General features: G+C 37.4%; 1 protein-coding gene across 1 annotated transcript in view; it reads right to left on the minus strand.

Moving 5' to 3' along the window:
- Nucleotides 1–4827: 4827 nt before the first annotated feature.
- cdh23 (cadherin-related 23) overlaps nt 4828–12274 on the minus strand; it is a 475220-nt gene continuing 467773 nt past the window's right edge. The window contains exons 61-64 of the mRNA XM_056471434.1: nt 11622–11751; nt 9476–9598; nt 8181–8291; nt 4828–5208 (exon numbers count right to left, since the gene is read on the minus strand). Of these exons, the coding sequence (XP_056327409.1) occupies nt 4876–5208; nt 8181–8291; nt 9476–9598; nt 11622–11751 (697 nt within the window). The 3' untranslated portion in view covers nt 4828–4875. The remainder of the gene's footprint in view (nt 5209–8180; nt 8292–9475; nt 9599–11621; nt 11752–12274) is intronic.

Consider the following 12274-nt stretch of genomic DNA (forward strand, 5'->3'; position numbering starts at 1 on the left):
ACTGGAACACGTGACACACACACAGGACAAGTCCCTCAGCTCAAGCAAAAAAGTTTTGTTAGTTCATTTGTTCAGTTTTTGTTCTTCGTTGGACCAGAATCAAAGCTCTGGTCTGAGTTCAGTGGAAACAGTGTTTGGTCTGCTGACTGGCTTTCCTCATTGGTCCGTGAAACCGTTTTTGTCCATGTTCTTGAATGCAGTCTTCCACTTTTTTCAGAGTTGACAGTTTTTAAAAATAGAGTTCATTGGGTCATTTCTGTGACTTCTTCAATCTTGCTATAGAGCAGCTTATTGTTCCTGTTTTATATATCGGATGGGCTTTTCACACTTACTTCTAAACTTTGTAAATATAAAAACTATCAGTTTCAATTAATCCTCACATTGTGAATAATTTTCCCTCGGTTGTAAGGTTTATTCATCGCTGATTTTTTAAAACGTTCTTGCATACTTAAAATAAACCCCATAAATCAGACAAGTACAGCACACAACCATCTAAAATGACGGTCTAAAAGGATTTGACATTAAAAAAATATGACACACTTTATCTTTAAATAGTTCTCTCCACTTTCAACACTCTACATCTAGCTTTTTTTTGGATGCAGCATTACTGTATTATTGGGTTTTATTAATTATAGAGCCCTACAAAGGTTTATTTAGCTAATTCTGTTTTCATTCTTCTGGAGTCTGCTTTAGTAAACAGATTAAGTCTAATTAATTAAAATCATGAAACTTTTAACCAATTAAATACGAACATGCAGAATTCATATTTTAATAGTTTTTAATGTAAAGTTTTGTCATCAATCCCAGTTGTAAGAGCAACAAATAATAACTTGACTTCTAGTTGATCATTTGGAAAAGTGTCAGAAGGTAGATTTTTCAGATAAATCATCTGTTGAACTGCATCCCAATTATCTATTGGAACCCGTATGGAGCCAAGATTCTGTCAGAAATTTGATGAAGGTAAAATCATGGTTTGGGGTTGCATTCAGTATGGGGGTGTGCGAGAGATCTGCAGAGTGGATGGCAACATCAACAGCCTGAGGTATCAAGACATTTGTGCTGCCCATTACATTAAAAACCACAGAAGAGGGCAAATTCTTCAGCAGGATAGCGCTGCTCCTCGTACTTCAGCCTCCACATCAAATTTCCTGAAAGCAAAGAAGGTCAAGGTGCTCCGGGATTGGCCAGCCCAGTCACCAGACATGAACATTATTGAGCATGTCTGGGGTAAGTTGAAGGAGGAGGCATTGAAGATGAATCCAAAGAATCTTGATTAACTCTGGGAGTCCTGCAAGAACACTTTGCTGTTCCAGATGACTTCATTAATAAGTTATTAGAGTCATTGCAGAGATGTATGGATGCAGTCCTCCAAGCTCATGGGAGTCATACACAATATTCATTCTTTTTCCACTGCAGCATGACTTTATATTCTATACTGTACATTAATTCTGGTAAATGACAAGACTTTTGTCTAAGCAAAGTCAGACCTTACTGTCCTAATGAAATCATTAAAAATCAAGGCATGATCATATTTTATTTTGGTAAAATAAGTGTAATCTAGAGGCCTTTGTCTTTCATATAAGCCACTTCTGATGCCAAATGATCAACTAGAAGTCAAGTTATTATTTCTTGTTCCTAAAACTTGGACAGGTGACAAGACTTTGTCAGGTAGTGTAGTCTATATCATGACTTTAGGTTTTAGTCATACTTTTTATTGTATTTTCTATCCAAAATCAGACAAATTTAGGGGTTCTGCAATTTCTTGGATATTTGTTTGTATTTTTCTTTTCAATCAAAATTTGAATCCATTTGGTGGTTAGACCCTCATTAATAGCTTAACCAATGGTGTGAGTTTGGGCCGAGGCCATTTGTTTTTTAACTAATAGCATAAAAGGGAATTGTTTAGGATATCTGCATGAAAACTAAATATTTTAGACGTTTTACTCTGAAAAATACTATATAAATAATACAAAAATTTAAATAATACTGTCCTTTAATTTCTATTTAACGTTCACTATCCTTGTTAAAACATGATCATTTCTACTAAACGTTCTTCCTGCAGCCATATGAAGTGCATGGCTGCGTCTGAAATCACATTAATATGTGAAAAACAGTACGCAATCTGAGTAGTATAATGCATAGTATTTGAAAAACAGTAGAGAAGTACCTGAATGACCTACTACTTCCGGTGAGATTTTGAAGTGCGCATCCAACTGAAGCTACACTATGCTATCCCATACAGAAATCCTAAGAGGCCATGCATTCAAATATTTATTCTCTTGTTCATATATGCAACAACTTATTTTGTGCCATTTAGAACCTACGCTCTGAAATGGAAACAGCTGAGTGAATATTAGTAAATAATGTACATGTATATAATCATTGATTCATTCATTTTCTTTCGGCTTAGTCCCTTTATTCATCAGGTGTCACCACAGTGGAATAAACTGCCAACTTATCCAGCATATGTTTTACACAGCGGATGCCCTTCCAGCTGCAACCCAGTACTGGGAAACACCCATGTACACTCACATTCACACACATATACTATAGCCAGTTTAGTTTATTCAATTCACTTATAGCACATTTCTTTGGACTGTGGGGGAAACCAGAGCACCCACGCCAATACGGGGAGAACAAGCAAACTCCACACAGAAACGCAAAATGACCCAGCTGGGACTCAAAGCATCGACCTTCTTTTTGTGAGGCAACAGTGCTACCCATTGAGCCACCGTGCTGCCCAGGTATAAATATTAATAATAATAATTAAATGCAAAAACAATATTGTTATAACGAGAAAACAACTTCGGATATGTCATGATCCCTTTTTGTTATGGTCGAGATCACAAGAAAATTAATTCAAGAGTTCACACTTAGATAATGCTTTACTATATTAGCAGGTTTAGCATTCTGTCACGGGAGAGAACCCTTAGCTCGGAGATAGATGAGGAAACCAGAGTACCCGGGGAAAGGCCACACGAACATGGGGAGAACTAGTGCTAGCCACTGAGCCGCTGTGTCACCCGATCCTGTAAATTGAGGAGGATGGATGAGGTGGTCTTCCAAAACGAAGATGAGGAATGAAGTTAGTCTGGATATTGTCTTGGATTTGGAATAATCTGATTGGCTAACTAATGATTAGTGATAGGGACCAGCTGCAGTCAATCCTATCACATGCTCCTCTTGAAATTAAGCTGCGGTCACACTAGAGTTTAAGCTTGTGAAATTTTGTCATACGGCGCTACGAAAAGGGGTGGGATCAAACAAGATGATTAGACATAAACAAAAGCAAGCGATTGCTCCATATTTTACATTTCTGTCCAGAGAAGTCATGTTTTGATCCTTGATTGGTCTCACGCAGTCAAGTCATGCGATTTTGCAGGTCAGAGTTCACCAAGCTTGAACTTTCCAATGCAGCAATCTGCAAAACTTGACGAACGAGCTTGCGTTTCCGGTCTGACCTGTGTTTCTGTCGAGATAACGAGAAAATAAAACTCTGGATCACGAGAAAATGAAGAGAGAAATAATATTCAAATACATGGCCTCTTAGGACTTGCGTAATGATACCACGTGAGAGAATTCATGAATGTAAATTAGTAAAAGCAACGCAACTGACGTAGGTGGGTCACAGGCTGCACAACATATCATTTCAGAATCGTTATCACAATGTGATCATTCGCAATAATCACATCGGGAGTATACGCAATGCTGATCCTGGATTATAATTGATCAATTTGCAAGTGTTTTTTAAGGCCTGTGACTGTGTGAGGGTTTTAAAACCATTCAGGCATAAGAAATTGTAACTTTGATAAATTAATAACGACTAATTTTATTGAATTGTTTATAAAACGAAGACTATGCAACTATTATTGTACATTTTATAGTTCAATTATTGTATACCTGAATAGTTTGACTCCTTAAAAACGCTTATCCTTAAATAAAACGCTGTTTATTTAATTAGTATATTTTTCTTTATTGAATTTCTCTACTTATAGATTTTGTGTATTTATTAATTAATGCACTCCTACACAGAATCGTCCCAATCAATCTAAAATAATAAATTCTTTGCAAATAGTTTTTCAACTCATCTCATAAGATTGTATTCCTATCGCAATATATAAATCACAAAATAAAAAAATATCGCATTGTTCAGATTTTGTTAAGATTTTTAAAATACTGTGCAGCGCTAGTAGGTCATGTGATCAGGACAAATAGCGGATGTAGTACATGCGAATTCCACTCATACTACTCGAATTTATACTACAAAGAACATTTCATTCTTGTGTGGTAAATTCAAATTCAAAATGTCAATTCCTACTACTTGGCGATTTCAGACGCAGCCAATAAATAGCAGAATGATTCATTTAAGTTTGTTTGGTTGTTGAACTGCACCTTCTAGTTCTGCATTGATTCACACTACATGCCTCAGGCACTGCAATATACAGCGCTAAACCCTGTTCCATAATTCCTCCATTGTACAAGTGTGAAAAGCCCTAGAGATATGCTCTCAAACGCCGTTCAAACACACACACACACACACACATATAACCTCATTAATTCCTTGTGCCCCATTCAAATATGACTAAACTAAAACAAAAACCTAGTGTCCATATTCGGCCTTCCACTGGTCTGAGAGTGCATCGGTTCCTCTGTGTAGATTGAGTGTGTGTGGTAAAAGTCTCATGAAATAGCCCTGACATGATGAGCTGCCCTTGATTTGAGGCATTCAGAGTCCACACACACACACACCTACACACTTCCCTCACAGCCTGGCGCTCACAAACCTGAACCAGGAAAGAGTTTAGGATTAAAAAAGCGAGAGCCAGGAGTGACGTGCACGCTGTAGTGTTCTCAGACCAGCGAGGCCTCGGCTAGTCATAACTCTGTGATCTCTAACGGACTTTCAGATAGGGTGTCGCTGCCTTTGTTTCTGTGTAACGGTGTTGATTTGGCGGACTCTGTTCGGGCGTTGCGTTCGGCGTACAGGCCGCCGTCGGCATGCAAGGCTTCGAGGGAACGAGCCAGAGCCCGCTGGTCATCTTCGGGCAGGCTGTTGAGGTCAGAGGTTAACAGTGTGCCCGTGCTGCCGTGGACCGCGTGTACCCCGTCAGGTCCCCTGAGCTCTATTGGGAGCTTGTGCTTGAAACGAAGAGTTCCCCGACCGCCGATGCGCTCTTCATCATCCTCATCCAGGTCACTCTGAATCAGCTGAGAGTGGAGAACATGGATGGATGAACGATGTAATGATCAATGCATGCATTAAAGTTAGAGCAGAATTGAAGATGGATGCAATCATAGTAGTTTTTTGGTTGATGGAAATATGTGAAAGCGAAATAATTGGTTTCATGATGAGTGGATAGAAGGAGATACGGACACGATGGATAGATGAATGAAGGGATGTAATGATCAACAAATGCATTAAAGTTAGAACAGAATTGAAGATGGATGCAATCATAGGTGGATAGGGTGGTTTTTGGTTGACGGAAATATGGATGAGTGAAATAATAGATTGGTTACATGATTGGTGGATGGAAGGAGAGATGGACAATGATGAATGAGTGGATATGAATGGATATATGGTATATATGGACATGGAGATGATGCAATAATAGGTGGATAGGATGGATTTGTGGTTGATGGAAATATGGATGAGTGAAATGATAGATTGGTGGATTGATTAGTTGATGGAAGGAGAGATGGACACAATGATGAATGGGTGGATATGAATGGATAGATGATATAACATAAATGTCCATTGATTAGCGAGTTGGTTAATTAGTGGATGATTAAATGAGTTCATAGATTGGTAGAGAAATGCATAATGGGTGGACAGACAGAAAGAGTGATGAACGCATGCATTAAAGTTAGAATAGAATTAAAGATGGATGCAATAATAGGTGGATAGGATGGATTTTTGGTTGATGGAAATATGGGAAAGCGAAATAATTAGTTTCATGATAGGTGGATAGAAGGAGATATGGACACGATGGATGAATGAAGGGATGTAATGATCAACGAATGCATTAAAGTTAGAACAGAATTGAAGATGGATGCAATCATAGGTGGATAGGGTGGTTTTTGGTGGACGGAAATATGGATGAGTGAAATAATAGATTGGTTGCATGATTGGTGGATGGAAGGAGAGATGGACACAATGATGAATGAGTGGATATGAATGGATATATATGGTATAAATGGACATTGATTAGAGAGTTGGTTAGTTAATGGATGATTGAATGAGTTGATGGATTGGTAGAGAAATGCATAATGGGTGGATAAACGGAACGAGTGATGAACGCATGCATTAAAGTTAGAATAGAATTGAAGATTGATGCAATCGTAGATGGATAGGATGTTTTTTTTGGTTGATGGAAATATGAGTAAGTGAAATAACAGATTGGTTGCATGATAGGTGAATCAAAGGAGTGATGGATACAATAATAAATGGATGGATGCAACAATGGAGCAATAAATGCATGCATAAATTATGGAAATATTATAAATAAATGCATAAATGGACATTGATTAGCGAGTTGGTTAATTAATAGATGATTGAATGAGTTTATGGATTGGTAGAGAAATGCATAATGGGTGGATAGATGGAAAGAGTGATGAACGCATGCATTAAAGTTAGAACAGAATTGAAGATGATGCAATAATAGGTGGATAGGATGGATTTGTGGTTGATGGAAATATGGATGAATGAAATAATAGAATGATGGATTGATTGGTGGATGGAAGGAGAGATGGACACAATGATGAATGGGTGGATATGAAGGGAAAGATGGTATAACATACATATACATTGATTAGCAAGTTGGTTAATTAGTGGATGATTGAATGAGTTCATAGATTGGTAGAGAAATGCATAATGGGTGGATGGAAGGAATGAGTGATGAATGGATGTAATGATGGAGAGATAAATGCATGCATTAAAGTTAGAATAGAATTGAAGATAGATGTGAAATAATAGATTGGTTGCATGATTTGTGGATGGAAGAAGTGATGGATACAATAATAGATGGACGCAACGATGAAGCAATAAATTCATGCATAAATTAAATTATGGATATATGGTGTTATAGATTATTGGACATTGATTGGTTAATTAATGGATCATAGAATGAATTTATGGATTGGTAGATACATCCACAATGAGTGGATAGAAGCAATGAGTGATGCATGAAGGCAATGGTGGAGTGATGAACGGCATGCATTCAAATTAGAACAGAATTAAAGATGGATGTAATCATAGATTGATAGATGGTTGTTTTTGGGGGACGGAAGGGGAGATGGATACAATGATGGAGCAATAAATGTATTCATAGTGGGGTGAATTTATAGATATATTATAGATAGATGGACATATATAGAAGAACATTGATTAGCAAGTTGGTTAATGGATGATGAATAAATTTATGGATTGCATAATGGTTGGATAGAAGGAATGATTGGGAATGCATGAATGTTAAGATATAAAAATGGACACATGAAATTATAGATTGAAGCATGGAATTACAAATTGGTAAATATATAGATGGATGCATTATGGGTGGAATAAAGGATTAATGGAGGCACAGTAAGAGGACAGAATGGATGAAGTGATGAATTAAAGCATTGTCAGATGGAATTAAAGCCATAATCAGAGATGGATGCATTGCATTTTGGATTGACAGATGCATGGATAGATTAATGAATGCAAGAAGGGATGACAGAAGGAAAGAAATATGGATGGATTTATGCAATATGCATGAATAGGAGGAAGTGCGGGTACAGTTATAAATGGATGTACAGCGTTTGAATGGAATCATGAATAGTTGTAATCATAGATTAAGAATTGACATGCATGAATATATAAATGGATGTGTTTGGGGTGGACAGAATGAAGGATAGACAGAATAACAGATGACAGTATGGATACAATAAATGAATAAATGAATGAAAAGATTATAGAGAAGAAAAAAGAGAAAAATAAAGATCAGAAACACAAAATCTCACAATTTCACAGCAGTTTAGAAGAAAGCAGCAAACACATCTGTGAAGCCGTGAAGAGCTGTGCAACTTCAGAATTGTCACAGGACTCTCTACTGATAGGACAGTGAAGTGCAGTGCAGTCAGCCAGCAGTGAGGAAGAGGAGTGTAGAGGAAGAGCAAACACAGCACTCCGGTACATCGCCCACCTCTGTGACTGATGAGCGGTCACCCTGGCTGGTTGACTTGGTGACCAGGCGAGCGGCAAACAGCTTTTTGAGTCTCAGGTAGTCATCCAAAACCACATTGAGCAGCGAGCCCTGATTGGATGGCAGCATTGGTCATGTGGCACCTTATGAACTGAATCGCTTAACATGATTCTGATTCTTAATCTCACTAAGAACATGACCTTACTGTACGGTCCTAAAACAAGTCTAGTTTTGGATAAGCTAACAAACGAAAGGAGGTCATTCACACAGAACTTGTCTTTGAGTCTAAAATACACTTAGGAATGGTTTTAAAAATATGCCATGCCAACTTGTTACAGTAAACAGAAGCTTGCTATTCTTGTTCGGCCTCCAAGACCTTCTGATAGGTCCACAGTTTTGAAATTGATATTAGTGAGTGGGCTGCATGTCAAAACTCTTAAAAAAAAGCATAATAAAAGCATAATGGTCACATGTTCATCATGCGTATGTTTACATAGCAAAGCAATGGAAAAGTAGCATGGAAAGATGCATTCTGTATGAATGGCCCCTAATGGCTGATCTGAAAATACATTTGAAATAAGTTTATGTTTGCGTCAGCTTGTTGTAAATGTGTAAAGCTTGATGTTTTTTTGCTTGTTCGTGTTGGTTGATATCAAAAAAATTCATTTGGTTTGTCAGTCTGTTTGTTCTCCTAGCTTAAAAACATCAATCAGTTGAGTTAAAGGAATCGTTTACCCAAAAGTTTACTCACTATTTACTCTCCCTCAAGCGGATCCAAACAGTCATGACTTTCTTTAGTCTGTTAAACACAAAATAAAATATTTTGAAGAAAGTTGAAAACCTGTAACCATTGACTTCCATAGTAGGAAAAAAATGAAATACTATGGAAGTCAATGTTACAGGTTTCCAGGGTTTTTTTTCTCAAAATATCTTCATTTGTGTTTAAAGAATGAAGAAACTCAAGCAGGTTTAGAACAAGTGAAGAGTGAGTAGATTATGATGGTGAACTATCCCTTTAAGGCTTGAATACATTTCTATTCCCTGGTTTACAAAATTATAGATTCAATGATAAAAATCCCATAACCTATGCTGGGATTTTTTTTTCAGACAACAATTCTCTCCAGTGTGAAGAATAAAGTCATGCGCAGTAGATAGAACTCTTGCAGTGTGTGATCATTACCCATTTAGTGTATGATAATCCTTTTTTCTCTAAAACCATTGTTGGCAAGTGAATAATGAAGAGTGTTGTTTCTATTCCAGCCAGTAGATGTCAGATCTGCTGTGAATGTTCTCACCTTGATGGGCCCTTCTCTCATGATTTGCCCTAGTTTGGCAATGTTGTCATACTCCTGAATAGCAGCTCGTAGATATCGGTCATCTTCTGGTTTAGTGGCCTGAGGCTCCCGTCCAAATGTACCCTTTAAAAGTAAAGATACATGTTTAGTACCCTATAAAGTGAAAACTTTAGCAATCTACAAATGCATAAATAGAGAAGATCACATTTTTTTACAATCAATATTTTTATGTTGGGTTGTCAGTGAAGAAATCAAGGCCTGGATCAGGATCAGGGTAAAAATTTAAATCTAATATATGATCATTTTCTAATAATTTATAATTTTAAAGTTAGAATTTTATGAAATATTTAAGTCCACAGTCAAAATAAACTACAGACTTACTTTAGTTCGCAAGACATTTTAATGTGACCTTCACATAGTCATTACATTTTTAAATAAAATTAAATTAATATTTGTGTATGGGTGTTAATAATATACAGACAAAATTTTAATGCATTTTAAATATTTTATTTACTATTTTAAGAAACACTCACCGGCCACTTTATTAGGTACACCTTACTAGTACCGTACTAATAGGGCACTAGTACTAGTACACTCTTTTGCCTTCAGAACTGACTTAATCCTTCATGGCATAGATTCAACAAGGTACTGGAAATTATCTTAAGAGATGTTTGTCCATATTGTCGTGGAAGCATCACGCAGTAGCTGCAGATTTGTCAGCTGCACATATATGATGCAATCTCCCGTTCCATCACATCTCAAAGGTGGATTAAGCTCTGGTGACTGTGGAGGCCATTTGAGTACTGTAAACTCATTGTCATGTTCAAGAAACCAGTCTGAGATGGTTCACGCTTTATGACATCAGAAGTAGCCATCAGAAGATGGGTACACTGTGGTCATAAAGGGATGGACATGGTCAGCAACAATACTCAGGTAGGCTGTGGCTTTGACAAGATGCTCAATTGGTACTAATGGGCCCAAAGTGTGCCATGAAAATATCCCCCACACCCAGGGGCGAACTTAGTGATTTGAGGGCCCTAAGCAATTCCAGGTATTGAAACTCTAGAAATTCTCTTTCTCTCCATGTTTTTTTTTTAACTGCATGTTAAAATATATTTTAAGTGGAACCTTTATCTTCTTAAAATACAATAAATTCACAAATAAAAATAAAGTTCACAAACTTTGTACAGTTAATTAGCCATATTTGTGATAAGATTTTAATATTTGCATGTGCAGTATGGTAGGAGCTTTCCATATAGGCTATTCGTGGGGGCCCCTGGTTTTGAAAAGAATAACGTTAAAATCTTAATGGTTATAGACAGATTTTACAACATATGATAGAAAATTTATAAAAGAGCAATATGATTAAAAAAGGCTTTTTGGCAGTATTTGGGGTCCCCTAATTTCCTAGGGCCCTAAGCGGCTGCTTACCTCGCTTATTGGTTAAGCCCGCCCCTGCCCACGCCATTACACCACCACCACCAGCCTGAACCATTGATACAAGGCAACATGGATCCATGCTTTCATATTGTTGATGACAAATTTTGACCCTACCATCTGAAAGTCGCAGCAGAAATCGAGACTCATCAGACCAGACAACGTTTTTCCAATCTTCTATTGTCCAAGTTTGTTGAGCCTGTGCGAATTGTAGCCTCAGATTCTTTTTCTTAGCTGACAGAAGTGGCACCCGGTGTGGTCTTCTGCTGCTGTAGCCCACCCTATTTCCTCCCCATTCTGATGCTCTACATGCCTAAATGCATTGAATTGCTGCCATGTGATTGGGTGTTTAAAAATTTGCGTTATAGAGCAGTTGGACAGGTGTACCTAATAAAGTGGCCGGTGAGTGTAAAGTTTATTCTTTAAATTATACAAAAATAAAAATAAGGTGAAGGAGTCACTTCAGCAATTTTACAAATGCATAACAAGAGAAGGTGACATTTTTTGCAAGCAATATTTTTCTATGTTGGATTGTCAGTGGAGAAATCAAGGCCTGGATCAGGATCAGGGTAAAAATTTCAATTTAATAAATGTTTTCGTTTCATATAAAGTTTATTCTTTAATAAAATTTTAGTTCGAATAAAGTGAAGGAGTCATTTTAGGAATCTACAGATGCATGACAAGATATGATTCCGAGTGTGTGTATTACATGTGTTCGAGCCGGGCTGTTCCAGAGGTCTGCGATGTCACTCAGGTCTTCAGGAAGGTCATCCTCATGCTCAGCCTGGGCTGCTAACTCCAGATTCCTGCAGAACGGGTCCAGCCACACTGGATTTGCTCTATAAATGCATAGAGTGACAGATAATCATTGTGATACAATTAAACAGCATTTAGTCTATTATAGATAAGCACAATCATACTAAACATAGATGAATGTTTTCACATGTGTAAAATAATTTCAACCTTAAAACATTATGCAATTCTGACTGTGCCTCATGCAGGTGAGCGGGCTTGACAAACCACCTGCAGAAAACACTCTTTCATCTCTGAGACTTTAACCCACCCTTGCACCAGACACTTTCTTACAATCACTTCATATCTGAAAATGTGCATTTCTGAAGTGTGCTTCTCACAGGTGAGTGGATTTAAAAAACCACCTGTAGAAACACTTTTCTCCCTCTATAAAACACTCTAGCACTTAATTCTCTGGGCACTAACAGTTGCTTTGTATAATTAGCACTTATTGTGTGTATTGTCTTTCTTGCTAAATCACTGAATGCCTCGCCAATTGTAAGTCACTTTGGACAGAAGCGTCTGCTAAATGACTAAATGTAGTGTAAATTAGGGTTGTGCAATGTCGAC

The sequence above is a fragment of the Danio aesculapii genome, chromosome 13 (assembly GCF_903798145.1).
Source record: "Danio aesculapii chromosome 13, fDanAes4.1, whole genome shotgun sequence".
NCBI classification, from domain to species: domain Eukaryota; kingdom Metazoa; phylum Chordata; class Actinopteri; order Cypriniformes; family Danionidae; genus Danio; species Danio aesculapii.